At 37.9% G+C, this 26,820-nt stretch overlaps 1 protein-coding gene across 8 annotated transcripts in view; it reads right to left on the bottom strand.

The window, feature by feature from the left end:
- Window positions 1-26,820, bottom strand: part of PTPRK (protein tyrosine phosphatase receptor type K) — a 395,313-nt gene that overhangs the window by 302,032 nt on the left and 66,461 nt on the right. For all 8 annotated transcript variants that reach the window (XM_051792097.1, XM_051792099.1, XM_051792101.1 and 5 more), the window contains exon 2: window positions 7,644-7,766. In XM_051792097.1, the coding sequence (XP_051648057.1) occupies window positions 7,644-7,766 (123 nt within the window). The remainder of the gene's footprint in view (window positions 1-7,643; window positions 7,767-26,820) is intronic.

Below are 26,820 nucleotides of genomic sequence, written 5' to 3'. Positions count from 1 at the left end.
GGCAAGGCAAACTACCGTTACCTTCAGAAGAAAAAAATAAATATATATCTATACACACACACAAGCAGGCTGAGAGGGAAAATGATGGTTGGACAATGGTAGAACAGGCAGATACACTCAAAAGCAGGGCTGGCTTGCTCTTCTCCATGCAGGCAAGCAGGAACCAAACAGGCACTACTCCTCGCTGTGCTTTGGACTTCCAGCCTTGCACATTCTGAATGCCTCTAAATGCCTCAAATAATCTGGAACACCTCCCAGGCTACCAAGGTGCTATTCAAACTTTGTGTTCCCTTCAATTCTGAAAGGCCAGTACAGCATCATTTTGCTTTTTGTTCAGCCTTCGCAATGCTACCAAAACAGCAGTTCCCGGTAATGCCTCTTACTGACATTCACAATTGCTGAAGCAGCAGCTGATTTCATATGAGCTATGAAACACTTCCACTTACAGCCCAGGCTCCTGAAAAAGAGTGGCAAGCGTTGACCAGAACTGGTCATTTCTTCCCGCTGACAGTGCTGACCAATACCATTTGAACATCTTGAGATACAAATATCAGAAGCTAGAAAGCTGCACCACTCAACAGAAGGCTGTGTCACAAGCAAGAATACTATTATGAATGCTCTCATGGTACCAGGATGGCAAAGGTGAATTTGCCCAAGTTTAACCTACTACTTTGAAACTCTATCTATAGCAAACAGACTTCTCACCTTGCTTTAATTTAGTAGTCCAGATTCAGAATAATATACTAATTTACTTCAAATATTGAACCAGGAAAAAAAATAGAAGAAACAAAGAAAAAGAACAGTTTCTCAGAAGGCAGCATTTTATACAGCTTCTATTGGATGGAAGAGTAGAAGCTGAACAAAATATTATTACAACTTAGAAGAGGAAAAGAAAAAACCAAACCAACCAAATATCACTCTAGATAAGCAGGTAAAACAGCTGGCCTTGAAGGTGAAGTAATTTTGTGCAAATCAGCAAGAAATCTTTTTTCAAATGTTCCATCTTTTATCACCCAAATGAAAAAGAATAAATCCATCTGTGCCAATGCATGAAAAACCAGCATATATGTTACTCATATGTGAAAGTCACTTCTATTACTACAAAAACTTTACTTTTACTAACCCCATGCCTAAATTTCTTGATCAAGAAATGGTTTATCTAAATGTACAAAAGCACTAATACACTGTGTAGTAGCTATAAAGCCTTCCCTGCACTCCTCCTCTCTTCACTTTATACCAAGTGAAGTATACTTGAGAACAACAGGGAATCTGGAATTAGTCAATAGATTGATAGTGCACTATACTGAATGAGCCAATAGCATCAGGATGTTTACACGTGTTCTTTGGGTAGACATTAATTGTACTGGACTAACAAGGTAGGTGTTCTTTTGTTAAAGATGCTACTAGCAAATAATACAGACAAAAAACCAACCACAAGGCTTACTGATCAAGAAAAACAGTAAAATATGTTTTTCTGATTAAGGAAGTAGTTCAAATAAATTCAACTCTGCAGTACATTGACAAGTTAAACAGGAAATAAATATCAGTCAACTTTTTGGGCAAAGGAGTATATGAAGACTCAGATGTCTAAGGAAAAAAAAATATCTCAGTCACCTTAAATAAAACATAAATAAATATAAAAGAAGAGACAACCAGAATTTTTTACCAGCCCCAGACACAGACTCTAGCTTTTGCAATTAATTTCATAATGTAACAACCCAGATAAACTTTCAATGATCAAATCCTAAAACCACTACCTTCCTGAATTGTATTTGCCAATCCATGGATTAGTCAACAAATTTTCTTGCACACAGTCTCTGATCTTTACCAACATGCAAGTCATAGAGTAGCAAAATCTTGAAAATACAGTTCCAACTGCTCCGTGGACTGGTAAACTCTGTTTGCCTGTCTATAAAAATAAAGAGACCCAGAAAGCATTCTGTTTAAACTTCACTCTTCTGTAGCGCAAAAACAGCAAACTGATGCATCATGTGTGGAACAGCATCACAGTGGAAGAGCTCAGTAACCTGGGACATGGTGAGGGTTCTCCTGCTGATGAGCTCCCAATCTTTTCTATGCCTCAAGAAACACACTATTTTCACCAGACACTGGTTCCCAGTTAGCTTTTGTCTGACTGTACCCATACACATCCACATAATTCATATTTATTCATGAGTTGGTGGATTCATTTTTACAGGAAAAAAAATTCAGGTTTAAGTGAAGTAAAAGGCCAAAAGTCTCATCTATATAACCTTTACATTACAGCTTTCCTTTCTGAGTTACATTCATATGAAATCTATATTAAAACACAAAATTCGTGACCTTCTGGTTCCCCTTTCTCATTTATACATTTTATAAACACTTACACTGGTCTGTGCTGAAATTCATTTTGGGTCATGTGGGTGACACAGAAGTTATTTCCTTTCTGTACAAGGCAGAATTTAAATAGAGCACAACTGACCTTTTAGATCACAATAAATACTCAAAACTATTTGTACAGGAACATTAAAGTTCCACGTAAATCTGAGGGTGTAATTTTCATATTTCTTTCAGGCACCCCAGAGGTTTACACAACCCCTATACCCACCTATGCAACCAGCTCCCAAGGTCTTCATCATCTATACGAGCATAAATCTTTTTACAGCTGCACAATGAACTAACTGTGCTAATGAACTGACCCATGCTGCATACTCCTTTTTTTCCCTGGGTTATTATTTTCAATCCACGTGAGTTCACAACCACATGCACAACAGAGCAACTGGGAGAAGGAAGAAACATGAAAATGCCTCTGGGAATGACAGGATGTGGTAATGAGCAGTCAGACATTCTACCCAAAAACCATAAAAAAGAAATTACCATGAAGTGTGGCCTAAGGTTACTTGTCAACATACTTCCTCCGATCTCCAGGACCTTTCACTGTATACATTCTCGATTCTGAAATAACTGTGCAGTCTTCTACCAGGGACCCCTAGACATCAGCCTAAACCAGAATATATAATGTTTTACTTTTCAGGACTGTTTTGTTTCTTTTCCTTTTTCTCAGAGTAGTGAATTTAGTCTTATTCTTTAATAGGGCAGCATGTAAGGTCATGTGTAATTTCTGCAAAGTAGAAAATTATTTCTGCAATACTCTTCACTGTAAATAAAGTTTGCATTTGCAAAACACCATAATACTAAGGAATATCTTTCAAGATTTAATCTGTTCCCCTTTAGTCATGCTAGATGACAAGTGCACCTAAGAACTTTCCCCACTCCTGGAAATTTAGTTTCCTCAGATTTCTAGAAAACCATTAAAAAAAAAATAGCACACATCCAGTTCAGGCACATTATCCGAGAGATCAGAAACAAGATGTCCATCTCAGCATGTCAGTACTCTCCACTGTAATTTAGACATTCTTCAAAATGCATTGGTAACCAGGAGGGTAATAGTCCTTACATTAAAAAAGTCCTTCATTAAGTGGTTCCTCATCATACAGCCAATTACAGGCTCTCATGCCCTGACCTTGCATAGCCTCAGAATAATGTTGCTTTTAACAGGCAAACCAAACTGAGTAAATAAACTATCTTCTCTGTCTAAGGGTAAAACCATCAGTAAACATATTAATAATATGGATAAAATCCCCCTTTGCACATCCCCAGTGGTATAAGAAAGCACTATTATTTCCTTTGTCTTCTGCAAAATTAAGTTATCCGCGCACCATGAATAATCCCCTAAAATAACTTAGAAATATCCATAAACAAAATTGGATTTCATCTTAATAGCATTCTCTAATTTCTATCTTGTATAGTATAATGTATAAAAATCATACGCATGAAAACATAATACATGCTTTAAAGGGTTAGCTTCAATATCTGGAAAATGTTTTATTTCAGAGGTACAAAGACCACCAGTTAAATGCTTGGACTTCATTTTTGTCGTCATGTCTATAAAAATGTAACATTTGGTTACCAACCTTGCCTCACACAAAATGCAAATCCACAGTTGTGGAACCACTTCCACATAGGGAACAACTCAATCATCTTGGACCATTCGAGCTTGAACGATGCCCGCAGAAGGGTGCGTTTTTTATTTAAAAGGTATTTAAACAAATCTGAATGGGTTGGAGAAGACAGTTAGTACTCAGTTTTGTTCACTTCCTTCCAAGAAGCCAAGATGCATCAAACAGAAGTCATGTGCAAGTTCAAAACAAGTAAGAAGAGCTGCATCTCCCCATGTTTCATAACAAAACCTGGCACTCTGTTTTACGACAGAGCAGATACAAGAAGGCTTCAAGGAAACCACACACAGTAAGACAAAACTGACAGGATATTGAGAATATCACTTATAAAGCCTGTTTCTAGTAGAGAACATTCCTAAATGCCAAACAGTTGGGAAGTAGGAGAGCAGTCAGGGCATGATCAGTACTCACTTGTCCTACCTTTGCACTCTCCCTAGGCAACTGCTAATGACTATACTCAAAAGCAGCAGACCTTTAGCTTGATCTAGCATGGTCACTTTTATATGCTCTTAGAAAACTAATGTTGGACATCAGGTGGTTTCCAAGGTCTTAGTAAGTAATCCAAAGGTTTTATAGTGTAAGCTGCAGTTCAGACAATTTACAAGTTGGTATTAAAGCTGTACACAAGCACCTGCTCTGAGTGTTCATTTTATTTTCAAATTAATCACTATGTACTACATTTATTTTTCCCGTTACAGAAGATAAGTGGCTTTTGCCTCAGCTCACAACTTGAGAAATACCATGTAGGTCAGTCTAAAAAAAAATCTGAAGTTGCATTAATTACTCAGAGGTAATTACACTTGCTTTTCCAACAGCATTTACTATTGCTACACCTGCAAAATATTTTCCATTAGGACAAGTTTTCATATTTTCATAGCACTCTGAAACACACGCCATTAGGTCTGAAATTTCCAATGATTTATTATCCCTCTCCAAAGCACAACATTGATTTAAACCACTATCCCTCCTTGAATCAAAAGTAAAACATTAGCACTTGTCAATTTAGCACTTGCTAAAACATTAACAATTTTCATTTTTTTCCCTTTTCCTATTTTCTTTTATATGTCCTTTTCTCTCACACTGTTTTTATTCTGGGGTCTTTTGTTGTTTGGGTTTGGGGTTTTTTAATAAGACTTTCTGAATGTACTGAAGACTGAAAATTGACATTTGAAAATTGAGTATAATCCTTTATAACTACAATGCTTCTGTGTGAATCTGGTAAAGTTAGAGCCCTGAAAGTAGCATACTCACTGTACTGGTATTATCTTTCTATCACAGTGGCAAAACAGTGCTCCTCTCGAGACTAATCTATACCAGAAGCCCCTACTGCATTGTATTCCAAAGAGATGTAAAAGACAAAGGCTCCAAACACTACGAAGGGTGTCCATGGAGAGAACACCAGCACATGCATTAAGGAGCTTTGTGCCTGGCTGAAGTATTATAGAGCCTGAAAGGATGAGGTGCAAAGAAAACAGTCCCTACCCACGGACTTCAGTTTCCTTGCTGCTTAGTTTTTCTGGGTACCCCTTTCTTTCTCTGCTCTCATTCAGTGACTGAAAAAGTGGTCCCTAGAAGATTACTGGCTTCTACAGGTTATAAAACACAGCATTTTTCAAAGTGAAAAAGCAGTAGTTTAATTTTACCTATACCTATAATACTATACCTATAATTTCACCTATACCTTCATTCCACATCTTATTCTACTCGGATAACTTCTTCATGAGCAGTAGAATCCGTTTGAACCTACAGTTTCAACAGTAATCAGGAAGCGTCAGCAATGTTAGAACACTGCACAGCAGATGACTGCACACACTTATTTCCCTTCTGCTTTTGCCTGAACCTCTTGCTGTTCCACTTCCTGCAGACCCACTGAAGGAATTCAGCACTCATTTTAGAACCATGTTACCTTTTTAGACTTAATTTAAAGCCATGCTATTTCAAACACAAATGAACTTAAATATTTAGATATGGCATACATCTTCAGAATCTGGGAACTGTGAACTTCTTAAAGGCAGTTTGCCAGATGAGACTGCTCAGTTTTAGTCAGGATCTCAGATACCGAAGACCAAATTTATCAACAGTGGTACAAGAAATCTAGCATTCTAACCAGAGGAAAAAAAAATAATCATCAGAGCTTCTTCTGTATCTGTTTTGGACTATCTCTGAAACATTCCATTATTCTGCTAGATTTTATTGAGTACCCACAATTTCACATACAGATGTGAGAAAAGAACTTCCTCTGAAAGAGTTCCCATGGTACACTCTGAGAAAAAGAATCTGTAGCAGAACTGAACAGAAACCACATGCCAGAGAGCACTGTGTCATTTAACTCTGAAAACTGCCTAAGGATGACAGGTATGTTATTTGGGATAAGCAAGAAGAAACTATCTTGTCATTTAGATTCATACAAATTACAATCCCTCAAATTGCTCTTCTTCCTATACAAGGTGTGTCTAAGGACTGAGAATACCAAATTACTTTTTTTTTTTTTACAAAATGGTGCTTCCATCACAATTAAGATACCTACAACCTTTAGAAAAACCACGTAGGTTCAAAAAATGCAACCTGAAAAGTAACTAATTTCAGCCTTCCCAGCAGAGATACTGTTTTGATTTTTTTAATATAAGACCATCACAAATGCTGAGGCTTCAGGCTTTAAATTTATTCTTGCTTATGCAAACCTGAAGCACCAAGAAGACCATTAAATAAGTACGGATCTTGTTCAGTGAACATATTTTGCAAGATATTGGGCATGGTAACAGCTGCTGTCACTGGAGTATCAGTGACTCCAAAGCAGGGAGAACCCACCTAGTCAGCAGCTAAGAAGTAAAATTTCACAGAACAACCACCATTAATAATACACAACAATACATAAAAAAAAGGGGAAGGAATGGTGCAGAGGTGAGGTTACTTCTGTGTGGCAACATTTCCCACTCCTTCTCCACATGTACCTCACTTCACAAAACCTTTTAGATACAAATAAAATAGCCATGACCTTTTTTCCTCCTCTGCATGATTAATTACTTAATGTATTATTAATTGGAAAATGTAGCTGAATTTCAAATGCTTTCATTCTCTCAGCATATCATGCTGTCTGGGAAGCGCCGATTAAGCTGTTCATCAAAGGTGAGCAGGCAAGGTCATGTAGACTGCACCTCTTCAGTTATTCATTACCTGTCCTAAATAGTAATTAACAACAGCAATATTTCCATAAATCAAAGCTTTTCTGATTACCTTCAGATGATAAGGGTTGGGGGAAGGGAAGAAAGGAAAAGTGTATTCCTTTTTCCTGCATTTATTCTAATGCTTACCTGAATAATTGAATTGATATCTTAGCTGTCATATAAAAAGTAGAGTTTGACTGTGCATCAATGGGAATTCCACACAGAACAAAAAGAGATGGATATGGTTTCTTTCTTCCCTTCCCCATGTCCCCCAAACTTTAAAGGGGGACTTGATCTAAGAAGGCTTCTCAATTACAAAGACTGTTATATTTATTATCTTTGTTTTTTTTTTATTACCTCCATTATCAAGGTTCAAGTGGATATCACAGAGAATGGCCTCAAGGCCATATTCAGTGAGGCTCCGAGCACTTAAGTACTTTCTTAAGTAACTTATCCCTTCAGTATCTGTGGGGTTTCTCACCTTGAGGCATCTCAGGTGGCAAATAGTGAGGCTCTTGAGCACTGACATGTACCCAGTCGAAATCATCGTACAAGTCTTGGTGGTAGTCACAGGGCCCAGGACCATCATCGAACGTGCATCCCCCTAGAGAAGAAACTTGTTATTAGTTTACTTAAAAGCAGAGATCTTCCAAGAGTCAACCAGAGGTGTTCCTCCAAGATCCACCACAACTACAGTGTCCGCTCAGACTGTGCCACAGTTCACAGGCTTGCCTGTGCAAAGCTAAAAACTGCAAGCAGCTGATCCATCAGTGTTCTTCTCTCTTTTGTAAAAACATCACTACCTCATGTAACCAATTTCCCTCAAGAGCACCTTCTGTCAGGGCAGATCACAGCCTGAAGTCACCAATCCAACTGAAATCTACCCTAATGCCTGTGTGACAAAAAGCAACACATTATATAAACCACAGGGGAAACTGAAAATAATGGACCAGGCTCAAAAATGATAGATGAAAATCAAAAATTCTGAAGCATTGAAAGTATAAGCAGTCCAAACACCAGCAACAAGGATAAATATTGTCCCCAAAACAGTCAGACAAAATAATTAAAATTTACTTAGAAATGTAATAATTTGTGCAGAATGGAGATCTTGCTTTACTAAATCAGTCTAGCATAACAGAACAAAGCATTTTTTCAGGGTCACACAAACAATGGATATGAAAACCTTACAACAAAAGCTGAGAAGAGAAGTGACAGGAAGAAAGAAGAATGGGAGGAATGTAAACGATGGGAGGAAAAAAATCCAGAATTCCCATGTAACACAGTAATGTCTGCTCTGTCTCATTCAGTAAGTTTTTTATTGCATTCTTAACTCAAGGCCATTAAGTAGGTTGGGGAAAAGAGAGAAGAAAGTACGATGATCACAGAAACAGATCAAGGTTTGAGAAGTAAGAAACAAAGGAATCAAAAGAGCCTGGTCAAAGAAAGAGCAGAGCATAAAGGCGAGAAAATACAGATATCATGCATACAATTCTGCAGCAGCTGTTATCTCTATATGCATGGCACAAAGCCCTCGAGTTTTCTCCTCCTGCTCAAAAACAAAAGGCAGTAGCAGGAGAGAGTGAAAGAGAAAACACAGTGCATTCATCATTATTTAGGCAGTATTTTTTAATCCAGAAAGCAGTTATATAATAACTCAAGAATTAGATTATAGAGAATTCTTGGAAATCAGGTGGGATATTTCTTGCATCTTCTCCCTGTCCTCAGTACTTCGAGCACATAAACCCAACTAACAACTCTAGCCACAACAACAGTTGATTTTGTTAAGACACTTCTAGAATAATAGGGGCATTTGCATTGACTTTGTTGTCTAAATTTTTAATACAAAATATGGGACAAGTACGGTGAGATCCAAGAACAAACAAAACCCCCTTATTACAATAAATTCTAGTGTCCCCATAAGAGGAGTCACCACCATGGCACCAGCCACCAACCCCCTCCCATGCTTGCCAGGCTCTCACCAGCTCACACTACAGTCTGGAGGCAAATAGACTGGAGGTGGGAAAGGGGAGATTGAGGGCCATCAGGAACTACAGTCTATGCTCATTTCTGCCCTCTGTACAAGACATATACGGTCTGGAACTCAGAAAGGCCAGAGAAAAAGGAAAGGAGGAATGGGCATGTACGTCACCAAATTGAGAATAAAAATAATTTTAACCTGTCCAAAGCAGAATATTCAAATATCTCGTAACAGGAAGAGAGTTTGTACAAACAGTGTTCGTATTTAGGGAAGGGGAAATTTCCTAAATTTCATAAGCAAATCTATACTGTGTCCCACACTGAGATTGTTTCATCTTCAGTTAGGGACAACTCAGATAGTTCACAGAAATCTGCAAAAGTTTTTGTTATTTTGAATGAATGACACAACCAAGTTCTAGCTAATCCCTGCATCACCAAAAACCATTGCCAGATACATTCCCAGGCACTCCCAGAACTACATGTTAACCACTGCTTCAGCTGGCAAGGACAACATCAGGACAGAATGAAAATTCTACACTGTAGCAAAATTCATGCTAAACCTTGTACTGTAAAACCTTAAAATTTTATTTTCATCTCTATGTTAAAAAACTTGCTCAAACATCACCTTGTGACAACATAAGCATAGCATCAACAGCAACAGCAGAAAAAACCCCAGCATTTCATGTTCTGTACTAAGTTGGTTACTACATCACTGTCAAAGACTGCAAGGCACAGGAAGAGAAATATTTGTGCTTCAAAGAAACATTTATACTTTTCAAAGTTTCAACTCCAGTGCCCTCTGTTACCACTGAGAGACTTTTCTAATTAACATATATTATGATAAAGCTCAAAAGGCTTTGAACATAAATCTTGGGTTTTGATTTAGCTTACGATACACTTCTATGATCACTTTACAGCAAAAAATGTACTTTTCCTTCAACATTTAATTGATAAATGAATAGCAGTTTCCCTTAAAGGGAAGTTATCAGTCTGATGTCCCAGCACCAAAATGACATATGGCTTTGAAGCACATGCCTGCAGGGCACCCATTACCCTTTTTAATGGTTTAAGTGCCCTCAGTATATAAATTTAAACTACCAATGAATCTTTTAGACTCATCTGGAAGATGAATGTCCTTAATTGCTTGTCTTTGTACCCACTATTAATTTTAGTTATCAGGGTTCTGATTAGCAATAACAATGTGCCTGTTAATACACAGCAAGCAATTCAAACCTCCGTGTGTGCACATCATGGTTGCATCCACAGAACAAGCAAAGTGTGCATTTATCACACACACATGAGCAAAGTTTATCAGTACAGATTATCAACCCACTACAAAATCAACCCTGTAACAACTGCTTAAACCAACGGCTTCCTCTCATGAAGCACACTACCTCCTCTTACCAACATACCAAGACATTCCAAGTCAAGTAAGGTAACAGCCAATGCTGTAGTGATTTATCCAGTATAACACAAGTCAAACCAAGCATTTTAAACCCTCTGCAGACTACTCCTTATGACTTAAACCATGAGCAAATTCAGACACCCCTTTCTCTGTTTTAGCAGCCAATTGCCTGAGTGCTATTCCGGTAACTCCAGGCACTAAGAGACAAATGTAGTGTAACATGCTGTGTGGAAAACACAAGGAGAAGAGATGGTGGGTGAGTGAAACCTGCAGTGATATATTTTGTTCCCAGTCATTTGTTCAAAACCATATACATTTTAAATCAATCTTGAACCACTCAAACATAAAATCACATGTGACAAAAGTACACTGTAGGTCAGGACTTATTAGCACCTAATTCAGCTACTGGGCCACTCTCCGCAATAATGTAACAGTGCTGTTCAGAGAAGAAAGTGGATCAGCTTGATGAACGTTTACTACCTCCCAGCGAAGTTCAGCAACTGAACTCAAATACCCACTCATATTTGTTGCCCAACGTTTTGACAACAGTCTGCTAATATACTACAAATGACAAGTTAGGTATCTCCTACTAAGCCATTTCTAATATCCCCAAAAACTCTATAAAAAGGTACTTCACTACCAACCACTGTTCCATTGCATATCACCACCCCATTCCTTTAGCTACAGCTGATGTGTAACCTGAAATTTATCTTCAATATTACCCTGCTACTTGAATTTATGCATACCTACCAACACACACATCACCCCACAGTGATTTGTGCACCTCTGTTCAATCTCCTGGCTGGAAGCACACACTGCTGACATTCAAATGCTCTTGGAGCTTGCACTCCCTAAATCCACATTTACCTTAGATTTCTAATATCATTTTTCTGAAAAAGGTGGCAGGAGCAGCAATACACCAGACTGGTCTGACCTCAGAAGCCTGATGTAAGCCTAAGGACTGGGATGCAAGGCAGCCAGCAGCACCTCCTCCTTTCAAGTGACACTGCCATCAGGATACGGCCCAGAAGAGCCAGATGTGGCAGCATCAACCAGAGCCATGACTTTCCAAATCTGCAGTGGTGGCAGCAGCCATCAAGTCACCTCAACAATCGAAGAAAAATCGGGTAGTCAGTCAGAAACAAATGCCCCATCAAGAGCTGGAGTGGTAAGCTAGGAAGACAGAAAGAATTTTAAGTGATTACTTTGTCCAACTGCTAATTGTATTTTGGGTCCATCAACTTTGTTCAGTTGCCGAGGAAGTATTTGGGAAACATTTACATTCCACAGAAGCCAAGCAAATCAACAATTCACTGTATCCATTATCTTTTCCCACAAGCTTCACTAGGTTTAACAGTTCTTCACTAGGTTAAACGCTGTTCAGATTAAACAGATCTAGAACTCACACATTCCTCTTCAATGTCCTTCTAAAAGATAAGTGATCAATCATACTAGCCTCAAAAAATTTCCTGCCTACATGTCCATTTTCATTTATAAAAGATAATGAATCTTAAATGTTCATTATAAAAAGAAAGATTAATATCCCACACTGAACTCTCAGAAAATAAATTAAAGCTCTACTAACTAACAAGGTCATCAAGATTAATCTAAATTCAATCTTAAAATTAATCATAAAATCCCCAAAATTAAACTAAATTTAATACAGATCGTATAGTCAAGGTTTACACATCATCTATTTGTGGTGGGTTAACCCTGGTTGGACACCATGTGTCCACAAAAGCTGCTCTATCACTCCCCTCCTCAAGGAAGAGAAAAATATTATAAAAGACCTATGGGTCAAGATAAAGACAGGGAAAGATCATACACCAATTACCATCACGGGCAAACCAGACTTGACTTAATTTATTAGCAATCAAATCAGAGCAGGGTAATGGGAAATAATATGAAATCTTAAAAAACCTTTCCCCACCCCTTCCTTTTTTCCTGGCTTAACTTCACTCCCGATTTCCTCTACCTCCTGGCCCTCAGTGGTGCAGGGGGACAGGGAATAGGGGTTGTGATCAGTTCATGACATGTTTTCTCTCCCTTTCCTTTCTCCTCAAGGGCAGGGTTACTCACACGTTTCCCCTTCTCCAGCATGGGGTCCCTCCCCTGGAAGCCAGTCCTCCACAAACTTCTCCAATATGAGGCCTTCCAACAGGCTGCAGTTTTTCACAAACAGCTCTTATGTAGGTCCCATGCAGGATCACAAGTCCTGCCAAGAGACTGCTCCAGCATGGGCATTCCCCATTGGGTCACAGCCTCTTTTGGGTATATTCTGTGGGGTCCTCCAGGGGCTGCAGGTGGATCTCTGCTCTGCCACAGACCTCCATGGATGGCAGGAGGATGTTCCCCATGGCCTGCAGGGTAATCTCTGCTCCAGCACCTGGAGCAACTCCTTCTTCACTGACCTTGGAGTCTGCAGAGTTTTTTCTCTCACATATTCTCCCTTCTCTCCCTGGCTGCCATTGCTGTTACATAAATTTTTTCCCTCCTTAAATCTGTTATCCCAGAGATGCTACCACTGTCACTGACTGACTCGGTCTTGGTCAGCAGCAGATCCGTCTTAGAGCCATCTGGTATTGGCTCCATGAGACACAGGGGAAGCTTCTAGCTCTTCTTCACAGAAGTCACCCCTGTGACCCCCCCAGCCACAAAAACCTTGTCACACAAACACAGTATACTATACAAAGCTTTTTAAATATGCTTGAATTTGAAGACAAATTACATTTTTTTAAAACGCTAACATATTTCCTTAGCAGCAACACTCAGTACTGACACTGGCCTGTGATTTTGATTTATCCTACCTCCTTTTTCACCAACCCATGAAAGAAGAGCTAAACAGATCATTTCCCCACCAGGTTAAAATATAAATATGCTTAAGACTAGGAGAAACACGTCTCAGTAACTACCACTGATCAATGGATGCCCAGTACAATTTTATTGTGACCTCCTAGCTCATTGGCTCAGGACAGAAAGTAAAATTTATTCTGAATTAGAATTACTGATCTTTATCTAACAATTCCAGTGTTCTCACTACACTTCCTAGAGATTATGTCGCTTCGACTATTTAGAATAGTAACAGTCAGTTGCACAACAATATTAAATTAAATTTAAGATACCCATAATATTTATTATGAATAGTATTATAGGGATGCTGCCCTGGACATCTACTGATTTCTAGATAAAAGACACTATTCCCAATTAACACCCAAAAATTCTGCATGCCAGTTTTCATATTTACATTTTAGAAGTGTTCTTCATTATTGAGTTCCATAACATATCAGCATTACAAAGGAGTTTTTTTCAGCAATAGAATGACATCTATAGAACAACAACTGAAAGAACAAAAATTTACAGTTTATTTCTGAGATCTGTTTTTTATCTGACTACTACTGGTGTTAAACAAAATGCAAAATACACTAGGAATATCTTAAATTTCATGCTCCTCCATTTTAAGGAGCTGGTTATAAGCCCAGAAATTCATCCACTACAGATCACCGATACAGGAGAAAGAAAAAAACCCCAAACCACTAGCATGAGAGAAGAATTGTACTACAGGCATACAACAATATTCTGTCAGCACAAGGCTCAGCTACCAGTGGTTTCTTTTGGGGCCTCCATGTACGAAGATGTCGCATATATTCTTTTCTTATTCAGCTCAAATGACTAGTTAGAACAATCTGCTCCTTTTATTCAAGAGCATGCTTTTATTTTTCTCCACCACCTGTTGTAAAAGTATAATGACTAGCTCTAAATCTATCAAAGTAGATAGCTCCATGGTAAGAACACAGTACAAAATTATGTTTATTTGGGATGTCAGGTAAAAGTCCCGTGAAATTTTTTTTTTTTCTTCTCACGTGGATGGGTGAATTCAAAGGTTGTAAAGCAAAAAGGTGCTATAGTAGGTCTCTTTTCAGTCATATATATCCAGGAACAAGTTCTGCTTTTAAAAAAGTTGTCCACCTAGCACATTAATTTACCTGTTTATATTACAGTACACCTTGAAGCACAGGATGTTTTCATCTTCTAAAGGCACTATGTTATTCCTGTTACAAGCATTTTAAAATACCTTGACTGCAGAGCATTCAGACATCTATTAAGAATATACTATGAATTGCTCTTAATGCAGTCTGAGAATAAGTTTTAATGACTTATGTTGAAAGGCTTGTGTTAAGTACCACCTACCGAAATGTAACACTGAAACAACCTATGGCATCTAAAAAAGCAGAAGGTCAGAGACATCACTTAACAGTAAAAAAATAACCATGAAAAGAGCTGCACTTCAGGAAAATTACAGATTCTCCTTCCCTATAGGGAGAAGTCATACTAAATACTAAGAATATTTATCTTCTTTGCAGTGGTATCTTATTTTGTAGTACTAGAATTCATTATACAAAAAACAACTGATTACAGGTAACAGCAATAAAAGCCAAGTAAACTCAATTACCTAAAAACACTTTAAACTTTTTCTAGCCTTGTTCTCACTAAGTTTTAATCACCCTCTTAGCTTAGTAACCTGAACATGGAACTCCAAGTCTTGCCCACTAGCATCAATGGAATGTAAACACCAACAGCTTAATAGGAAATATGGCCAATTATTCCTAAATTAACGTGACTTTAGTTTCATTGTAGGGCTTTTGTTGGTGTTGTTAGAACAGTCAACTAATCTACATAGCCCTATAATTATATTTTTTTCTGAAGAGGAACTGGGCAAAACTCTCCCTAAATCATTACATACTATAAATCACCTCGACATTAAAAACTAATCCCACCCCCCAGTAGCCATTAAGGAGTGCCATAATCAAGGAGAAGGGGGAAAAGAATGCTAAACAGCTCATAATCGAGTCTTATCCATGCATAATTTTTCCATTTTCTGTCTTCCATATTCCTTATTAATAACATGTAGTAGCTTATTTTAGAAAGGAAAGATGGGAACTTGATAATTATTAGCTACAAGTTACCAAAATTGCAAGAAACCTCAGGTGGACATCCTTTCCTGTACTCTTCAGGGTAAGATATCACTATGAATCCCAGCATTTAGTTTAAGTCCAAATTTTGGGAGAGCATGAAGATTCACAACTACATGTGGTCTACCATGCCATTTATTAGACTTCTTCTATTAAATTAACCTTTCTCTACATATAACAGGCCTGGAAAAGGCCTGTTCAAGATTTCTACTTGAAATCTACCATTTCAAAAAGCTTCATATTCCCTGGCAAGAGGAAACCTTTCCATGCTTTACCAGCAGTGAACAGGATGAAGAAAGGAAAGAGATGAAAGGGAGAAAAGATCAGTCTCCATTACGTGTCCTTCAGTTTCCAACTAAGCAAAACATAATCTAAACAGAAGTGTCTTTAAATTTCCTCTTGTTCTCCAGGGAAAAGGAGTTTTTCTGTTCTTTACTGGAGAGGTGACAACAGGTAGCTGTGAAAAGTCACAGTCGCTTAATGTCTTTTTCACCCTTCCTTGGCATGGGTAAGGCAGCAAAGAGCAAACAGCCCTGCATATGCAGATCACATTATATAACTGAAACTACCAAGACAATTTCCATTTCAGTTCACAAGATATTTCTGAAACCTTGAGGAGAATCAAGAGTTTCATAAAATGATGAACAGATCTTCATCAGTATACAAGTTACAGCATCCACCGAACACCAAAACTATTTCGTATTTCAACTTATAAACTGCAAGCTTCAGTATGCCTCCAGTGCACTGGGCAAAATTCCAACCAATTGCACTGGTGACAACAAATTCCACCACTTCAATGTAAATAACTGGGGGATTGAGGGGTGGAATCATGTACTTGAAAGTAATAAATATTTTCATAACTATACCAATAGTAACTACAACATCAGCAAGCAAGTTCTGTGACCTCGAGGACACAATTGAGAGTTCCAAAAATAAATTAATCTCTTTGATTATTTTATTTATGGATATGTGGTCTTACAATGCTGCTCCTGAAAACAACACCTTTTTCCAAGACACTGCTGGTGCTTATTTATAGAAAATCTTATGTAGATATCAGAGTCTCTGGCATTTCTCGTAAACATTCCCACAGTATGCTGTTAAAAGGTAAAGGATAAGAACATGATTAAACTCAGTAGGAGTGCTGAATGAAGACAGCCCTACAAACATTACATTGAATTAAATCACAAAATTTTCTACAGATTGAATACAAGGTTATTTTGCAATCTACTCTCCAAGGGGGGGGGAAGCTGAAACAAGGACTTAGAAGAAATAAGTTTAAAGCTCAACTATTATCTCTACTAATCACATCAGCAACTCAACCACAAAAGCAGGCCTAAAAAATAGACTGGCCACCCTATTACAACTTTGACAGTTTAACCATAAAACGAGGTGACAGGGGAAAATACAGGTTATTTAAATTTGTTCTAGAACTCACCTCTTTTGATAGCAACTGTCAAAACTTCATTCAACAGATAAAAGCAAAAGTTTCCAGCGAGACAATAGGAACAGCTATTTACAAAAAAAAGAAGTCTTCTCCTTTGAGGACAACAAACAAACCCGTCACCACAACATCAGTGCAGAAGCCAGACAAATGTGTAAATGAGAGATGAGTACATAAGTTATACAGACTGAACTATAAATGGAGCTCAGGGAACACAGGGGCACAGAGCACAAAAGGAATATGGCCGACATGAAAGCTGAGGACTTCCTAAGGGGAGGTGAGCTAAGATGTATAAAATTTTAAATGGTCATGCAAAAAGGAAGATCAAATTAAATGCAAAGGAATGGAAAAAGCTCTGATGTTGAAAATGACAGAAGCTGTTACAAAAGGTCATTTCTGAAGCCTCAGAAGGAGATAAGTCCAAGAAGGTAGAGAGATGATTGAAGAGTTCGGTCATGGTATAAATCCAGAGTCACAAGAGGATGACAAGAACCTCTCAGAAGAGATCTTTCAAGAAATGACATCAAGGTACATAAAGAATTAAGCTAGCAGTGAATCACACAACTCAGGCACATGAATGAGAGGGGCAATGTGCAATATTGAGATTAAAAATATATCTTCACACATACAGGCACTGCTAAACTAAAAGCCAAATCCTTTTGTATCAGAAGTGCAGTTACTGCTCTAGTTTCTCTAGAAAAGTTGAAAGTACTTTAATATCTGGCATATCTTTTCATGCAATCCAACTGTATGAAAGAAAACACAGTGAAGGTTTCTACACCCATAGAAAACAGTTAAGGTCCCAGATTTAGAGAAACAGACCAATAAATAACAAATTTAAGACATATACTGCCCCCCAATCTACAGAATCAGAGAACAGTTGAGTTTGGAAGGGACTGCTGTAGGTCACCTTGTCCAAACCTTCTGCTCAAGCAGCACCACCTAGAGGTAGTTGCCCAGGACAATGTCCAGACAATATCTCCAAGAACAGATTCCACAACTTCCCTGGGCAACCTGCACCAGTGCTAAGTTACCCAGACAGTAAAGAAAAAAAAAAAAAAGTGTTTCCCAATGCTTCGAGGGACCTCCCTGTGTGGGAGACAGTGTCAACAGCCTTACTGATATTTAGACAGACAATATGATGTCCTGATGCCCTTCATGTGCCTGGAAATGGTTTCAAGGATGAGCTGTTTCATCACCTTCCCAGAATCAAGTCTAGATGGACCAGTCTGTCCTTCTCTAGGTTCTCCTTGCACAATCTCCTATTAAAATGCTGTCTCAAACTTTTCTCAGTAATACTTCATACTTTCCCTGGTATCAAAATGAAGCTCTACACATCGTTACTGATTTTAACACCTTTTATTCAATCACAAAGACAAGCACAACATTACCCACTGTAATATTATGCACAAACATGGACTAAAGTATCAGCAAAAAGCTAAGATAAAAACCAGAATTATATGAAAACTTTTCACATTAAACAAGCTGAGAGCATCAAACACAAAGAATTTGAGATTTATCTTTTAACTTTCTTCTTTAAACTTACAAATCTAAGTCTTTCATTACAGGTGCCCTACAGAATCAAATGAATGTCAAATGGATGATTCATTTCACATGCTACTTTTTGTATTATTTTTTGTGTTACTTCATTCTTCAACAAAATAAGATTTATCAAAATATTTCATAGACTGTGGGGAAAATATCTTAGGTAGATTATATGAGAGACAGTAATCTGACAGCAAAGCTGTTTAACACATCCAAGGCACACATACAGAAAAAGAAGATGCTAACAGCTTGCTTTCTTCCTTTTGTGGCTAAATTATTACTTGCTATTGAACTGATTTAACCTACCAAATTGTGCACATAAGCAAATAATGTGCCTCTCCTCTCATCAGATTTGGTCCTCAACAAGACCTCTGATGAACCAACAGCACAAGTCATGACATAATTTTGGACAAAGCTTATCAAACTTAGCTTTACTTGTGCAATAAAAAATATTGTCTACATAGAAATTGCAGGAGGCATGTAAACTTATAGCAAGAAAATACTATTTTAGGGTAGAAATATTTACAGTAGTTGTATTTTTACTACAATTTAACAAAGAAAGAAAATGTTATTTTATGACTTCCCAGGAAACTGAACACAAGCACTTGAAACGTATTTTTATCTGCAAATCTGTACTTGAGTTTCAATAGAACCAACTATTACAAGAATACTTAACTGTATTATAGTATTTTTTCAAGCAGATTCAAGTTGTATTTAATCTCTCCACTTCTTAAACAGAGAAACATTCTCACTGGGGTGGCTTTATAAAATGGTGAAAGCCTGAAGGTTAGATGAAACCAACTTTAGAGTGTGCATTGCAGTTGTAGCATTTTGAAGCCAATCATCTGTCCATGTCCTGGAGGCATACTGCCCAAAGCAGAGTAAGGAGAACAGAGAAACTATTCTGACAATCTTACCGCTTCAGCACATAAGTGAAAACGTATCCCTTTATGCTATACACTGCACAGAAGTCAAGTGCAACAAAAACTATGGCTGAAAACTGTCCTGATAGACACTGATAGTGTAACAGAACTACTCTGAGCATATATTTGCCACTCAGACTTAAGATTTTAAGGCTGAATTAAATATTTTCAGGAAAATATCATAAAATTTAGCTTGATGCTAAATAGTAATTAAAAGGTAATTCAAGAGTTAGGAGGAAGAACATTTAGACAAGAATACTGATCATTTCTGCACAATGTTATAAGCCACATCCAGAAATCATGTATGGTTCTACTTTTCCATCTCCTGAGGGTCATAGCAGAAATTAAAAAGTCTTACAGAACATTTAGGAGAAAAAAAGTTTAAAAAAAATAAGTCTCACAATTCACTCTTGCACTAGCTTTTTTTTTCCAAGTTAGACAAGTCATTTACACGTTCAACTAGAACTTGTGCAAGTATTATGTGCCTATGTTTTCACAATGTCTTTTCAGTTATCCTTTGGTAGTGTATTCACAAAGGCATATATGACAAAGCATTCGCTTTTTGATCTGCCATTACCTAAAAACAGGCAGGCAATTTGCTTGGAAAGAAAGGCTGCAGCAAGAGTATCAGTTTTAAAATTCATTTTAAATATCTCATCTGACAATGAAAATCTTATGGAAGGAGAAAATATCTGAAGAATTTCACATTTGGGGTTTGTTTTGTTTTTTAAAACCAGGAAAAAAAAATGTGAATTGTTTCAGTGGGCACTGTGTATCCTGATGCTTGCATCACTTGTCACCATAAATAAATTTAAAAAATTAAAAAATTAAAATAAATACACCAACATCTCCACAAAAGCAGCATTCTTCTCTGTTTCTTAATTTTTCTGTACTATAACTTAAAGAAAGCTCAAAATTGGCTTATTACCAAGTTATCATTTTAAAGTTAAAATACAGAACATAACGCAGAGCAATACATTCAGAAGAAAATATTTCATAGACACCAAAAGCCAATAAAAGCATAAAAAAAAATCTGATACAATATAAAAATCAATGTTTAATAACCAACACATGATCTGGATGCAATGCATAAAGCAACAAGTATAATAAAAATTTTGCTGATTTTAAATTGAAACACTTTAGTACCAGAGGAATATACGCAATTTGTAATAAAACAACAGCCTCAAGGTGTGACAAAAACTTTGCTCCCCTAATTTTTGCCATATCACAATCAACCCCACAAAAGTATGAGACAACAGACTACTGAGAATTGCTAGTTTAAGTTCAAGTACAAATCCATGTCACCCACCAGCACAGTGAAGTTCTATCCTTTTTTGATCCTTGTAATTGTGACTGTTTTCATACACTCCAAAGGATCAAAAATAGACTCCAGGTCTTTTTGTTTGCATCTCATTTCTGTGTATCCTCATCTACAACTACATTTGCAAACCCTTTTTCTGCGGGGTTGACTCCATCATACCACTGATCTAAAGTGGTGTCCTTCTGTCTAAACTGAACCTCAGCCTGCCTTTCTGACCATTTTAGACCAGCACAACAGTTGCAACCACACTCTTACTCTTTCACTCCATACTTGATCTCAGGTCAGCACTTCTTTTCTGAAGTATTACAGACACCATCATTCATCACTCACATCTTCCTTCAAGCCTCTTCAGGTGTCCGTCACCCCTGCTATGCTCAATTTTTTAAGGATAACTAAAAAGGTTCTCTGATATACACTTTATCTAGAACTCTCTTCCAGCTTTCATCTCCCCCTAACCCAACCACATTTTGCCCTTGACAAATGAGTCTTCTCCCACGCTTATCTATTCCCAGTCCTGCTGGGATCACTTTGGCTGCATTCCACTTTCACTTCCTCTATCTCCATTTTCACAGAACAAACTTTATTTTTGTAACCATTCACTGTTTATGCCCACTTACAGAAATCCAGCCAACTGAACTCAACAAAACTCATGGCAGCAACTGGTAGAAACCTATTCCTTTGTTGTTGCTGCCAGATTTTCTATCCTCTGGTTTAAATAGTTAAAACAACCCAGAGAGCTAAAGTGAAGGGGGACTCAGGGGTCAAATAAGTGCCAAAAAAAAAAAAAAAAAAAAAGGAGATTGCACAAGTCCATTTGTAGAAAAAGGAATAAGGCAGATGTGTGTACAGGGAGATGAGAAAGCATGGACTGTCAGGCTCAGGGGAGGAAACTACTTGGTTGGCTAGGTTTCCTGCTTTCAGTTGCCCATAGGTATCCAATGGAGGTGGGGGGCAGGGGACAAATCACACCTTCCTACCACCTAAGTTATCAACATCATCTACTTAGGAGTCATAATGGTCAGCCTGGAAAAGGTACAAGTTTTGTGGGTAGCTAACAAAAAATTAAACAGTTTTTAAAAGATATTTTTATTACAGCTGCCTCTACATCTCTGATGTAGAGCATGAAGAAGTGCTAGCACAGCTTAAAACTGAGAGCCAAACTGAGAGGCCAACAGCATTATTCTGCAGTCTTGCACTGCTTGCATCTCATACCACCTACAGAGCAAAAGGAATTGAAAACTACTGACTTTGCCAGCATGTTTTGCACCAGCTCAAGAAAAGAAAGACATCGTCAGCACCTTCTGTGTCTAGCAGTGACTGGTGACCCATGCACCATTACACTTTTGTCTTGATCTTTATGTAGTCCAGTCACATGGAAAACACTCCTCATCTTCCAGCCCAAATTAGTATCACCTAGAGTTAACTTGGTAGACACAGCATTACAGATGCAAGCTCTGAGAGACAGCCTTCATTTTTGTGATCCAGGAATGGACATATGCTGCAGGGGCCAGGGGAAAGTTGAGCCATATCAACACTATTTTGATCCCATTAGATTTGACTTGCTTGTCCATAGCCCTCTCACTAAGGTCAACAATCACCTTCTGATGACAGAAACCTGCAAAACAGGATAAATCCCAGAATCACACAAAGGGTAAGGTTGGAAGGGACAATAGGGGGTCATCTGGTCCAACCTCCCTGCTCAAATAGGGTCCTCTAAAGCACATTACTCAGGATTATGTCCAGACAGTTCTTGAATATCTCCGATGAGGGAGACTCCATAACCTCTCTGGGCAATCTGTTCCAGTGCACAGTCACCCACACAGTAAAGTAGTTCTTCCTCATGTTCAGGTGGAGCTTCTCATGCATCAGCTTCTGCCCATTGTCTCTGGTCCTATTGTTTGGGACTAGAAGACCCTGGTTCCATTCTCTTAACACCACCACTTCAGATTAAAAAAAAAAAAAAAAAAATCAAAAAAAACCCCACAAAACCCAAAATTTCCATTTTCAGGAACACACAGATCAGTTATATAAAGATGTGTTATATTTTGTGGAACTAAAGTACCACGCAGAATTTGAGGTATGGTTCTCTAATAATCCATTTCATGTAGAAGTAAACATGGCAGAGCTAATTTTTAGCACTGGCTTTGTTCTGAAGTTCTCAATTTGACACACCATTTTGCAGACTTACAGTAGAAAATGCTGATGACTGATTCAAGGTTGTTCCATTTAGAAGGTACACTAAGACAGTCCACTAACAAACCTACCCAGAATAACCCCTAAGTGATCTGTTCCTACTCTGCAACACCCTTGTATCCAGCCACTATTTTCAGTCTCTACAAGAACAGCTTAACTGAACAGGCCTTAAAGAGTGAGTATGAACACATTTTCAAAGCTCTAATCAGTGCTCACCTTCACTCCATACAGTAGTTATCTATGCTGATGACTTTGGCCTGGGTAACTATCTCAATCCTTTTTTAATCCTGAGGGAACTGGGAATTGCAAACTGGCAGTTACAGCACACTCTTACTGAAGTTGACATATTTTCCATCTCTAGTAATGCTTTTGCAACCCAGTAGCAGAGCATTTCCAGAAAAGAGCTCTACCTAAACAATTCACATCTGTTCTCTCTCAGCAACACTCCCTGTAGGTCTCTGACTTACTAAGGCCATATGATAAAATTGTATGCAAGGCCCTCCCTCTAAGCTCAAAAATCACAGTAATAGTCTACACAGCAGCAATACTGGATCTACCCAAGTATCCCTCACACTCTGGACATCTGCTCTTCAGTGTTGCTACTCCACAGCCTGAATATCATGTATCAGTCTGGGCCCACCTACCTTATATGTAGTTAGTTAGCTGTCATGCAACTCCCCACTACTATGAGCGTCATTTCAGACTACAGATGGCATCTCTACCCCAGCTGCCACTGCTGAGTCACACTGCTCTGCCATTTGCTCACTTTGAATACGCATTTGCTAAAATAGTCACAAGGACTGAAAGCTCATCTGAACTTATTGTACCCAGATCTGTTTTGGTACCAAACCTCATTTTTTTTCCTACTGCCAGCTTTGTCACGTCACTGTTTGTCAGTGGCAACTCACTAGAAGAGGATAATAAACCACATGGCAACGAGGTTTTACTCTGCCTTGCTACTTCAGGATGTTCCCAAATTGCCTGTGTGCTGGCCAGAGTGTGCAAGCAGGCAGTGTGGACCCAGCTGCATTACAGCTGAGTGGAGCACATCTGCATGCAGATGTGGCAACTGGCAGCCTCACAGAGGACAGGCTCCAACACAGAGCAGCCACAACCTAATGCAAGGAATTTCATTTCGAAAACTGCCGTGGTTTGGGTTTTGCACATGAATCAACAATAGCAGTAATGAAATTTGAAAGTTGATTACCAGAAGTATTTTGCTACCTCCCTTCTAATCCACCTACTTCTACCCACTCAATACTACTACATTTAATCCATAAACTGAGAATTAGAAAATCCCAAAGAGGAAAAGTGCTAGAAATAAAAAGTCTTAATTTGTTAGTTAACAGGGAACCCAACATGAAGGAGACTGACTGCCAGAAAATATTTTAATTCCTTCAATATTCGGTTAGAAAAAGACACACAAGTCCAAATCCTGCACCACACTTCGCAAACAAAATGTTAGGCAAGATAAGTGTTCTCAAATATTATTCAAGACAAGTGACTACCTACCACATTATAGTTTTGCAATTAATACTTCTAAAAACAAATAGAGAGAGTCTCCACTAACTCTGAATCAAACAACAAATAACAACTGCTAAGAGTCAGGATCCCATTTGATCCTCAAATATCCTTTGCCCCAGTAGGAATAGCACTTCCAGAACACAGTGTGTTTTAAGAAAAGGAACTTTTCTTAATAAGAAAGGAACTTTTCTTGATAAGGTGAGGCAATTCCCCCACCTCAGCCCATCATCCTTTTATTTGTACATTGTGCAGAGAAAATGTAAAAGAATATACTAACTCTACAGCACAAAAACCAATCATACTTTTTTTAGAAATATTGAAAGACAATTAGAAATAGTGAGTGTGGCAGAAGACCAAAAGAGCTAAAGACATTTTTCCTTAGGCCAAAGAGTCTTTATATGAATGCTACTCTGATGAGGGTGCAAAATTTTGTGGTTTCTTGCCCTCAGGAGCAAGTACATCTTCATTCTTTGATACAGGAATTTATTTTTTTTGCTGCTTTTAGGTCTTGCAAACCAAAATTCACAACTCCATTTTCAGAAAGTAAGCAGAGGCGGATCTAATTTGAGTTAGTTTTAAATTATACAGCCCTAAATGAATTAAGTTTATTCAATCAACTCTTTTGGGTCACCTTTAAACCTCCTGCTACCAGTGTGTATGTTAGACTAATTGCTTCAGATTCATCTTTCTTTCCTCTGAAGAGGAGAATCATGAAAATTAAATGCTCTTACATTTCTACAAGGTGCAAACACTGGTGCTTTAATCTGCAAGCAACTAGCTGAGGGAAAGTAGTCAGAGTTTTGGATATACTGGGTATACAGATATACTACTTGGCCTATGGGAGGGATATTGCTGCTGATGTAAAAAATTCAAGAAGAAGAAAGTGTCAGTTCAAAAAGAGTAGGAAGATGAGGAGCAGCACTAGAGTGACACAGTTCTGCCCTAGGACACAACCCTGCTGAAGGGTCCTCTTGTCAGCTGTGTCTGAAATATGTATAATCAGTGTGAAGTAAGCTTTAGCTGTTACTCAGGATTAAATATAGTAGGAATACATAAGTGCAGATTGATGCTAAATTTAAAAGAACTGTTTAACAGAGATATTTTTTTTTTGAGTCAAGATGCTATGCATACAGGGGCTATTTACACAAATGGTAACGCTTCTAAAGCAGCAGCCTTCTTCAACTCAAGCTGTCAAAAATAGAAGGCAATGGGTAGGAGGGGAGGTGCTCCTCTTTATCAGCAGCATCTTACTTTAAGTGGATAAGATGAAAGGAAAAAAAGTATTGAAATGTGAAAGAGAAGAATAACAGCGAATAACCATTAGATTTTACACTTCATTTTTTCCAAGAAAAAAGAAAGATTTGATATTGAATTCTTTTTATATGTCAGCAATACGAATCAAACAGAATGAACACTTGGAAAACAAAAATCAATAAAAGTATTTCTAGTTAGAATCACTGTTGTTAATTACTTCATGACAAATTATCACAATAAATGTCAAACTTCAAATTTAAGGAGCAAGTCTTAAGTCACTCAGCGCCTCAAGATGCCAATTACAAAAGTAACAAATGGCTCTAGTCAAGTTTAGGCCAACTCATGTATACAAGGAAGCCAGCAAGTACTGTTCTGCAGAAAATCAAAATGTTTTATATATCCTCCTAATATGGGGATCAAATAGTGGTAAAATTTCTGCATTTCTATTATTAATCAAATATGTAATATTAAAATGAACAAAAATACACTTAAAACTGACATCCTTAATAAATTAGAATACACCCAGGGACATTGACAGTGACACTTTCTGTAGCCCTAACAAATGCTGTTACTCAATGTTTCACTCTCCTTACTGTGACACAGAGGGGCTGATGATCAGACAGAGACAGCTACAGCTTTGGTTCAGTATAGCATTACTCTCTTATTTGGCCTTTACTGTAAAAGGCGTGAAGGTTTTCACTTACCCTATTTGAAGTACTCTGTTCCAATTCTTTCTATTCTATTTTATTTTTGTGAGAACCAAGTCCCATAAAAAATATAACAGTTTCAGTTTTTATTAAGAATTACCCATACCACAGTTGTATTCCTTCAAGAGTATAACATTGTACTTAAAAAACCCAAAGTTATTCTTATAGATTCATTTGTTTTCAAAGTCTCTCTTGAGAGACTGGTAGGTAGTATCTGCTTTCTGAGGAAGCTATAGAGATGGGGTGGATTAGCAATCCCTAACAATCAGAGTTTTGTTTCTTTTCATCTCTGAGCCCACAATACATCATGAGATTTGATGACTTAAACTACTGCAACAGCTCCTTGCTGGGCCACTGTTGTTCCTAATTAGTTTTTCTGGAGTGTCAGAACATGAAAC

Source organism: Manacus candei, unplaced genomic scaffold (assembly GCF_025592945.1).
Source record: "Manacus candei isolate 608988 ecotype Guabito, Panama unplaced genomic scaffold, ASM2559294v1 h1tg000034l, whole genome shotgun sequence".
Taxonomy (NCBI): Eukaryota; Metazoa; Chordata; class Aves; order Passeriformes; family Pipridae; genus Manacus; species Manacus candei.
The sequence above is the reverse complement of the archived record's forward strand: the minus strand, read 5'-3'. Positions and strand labels throughout refer to the sequence as shown.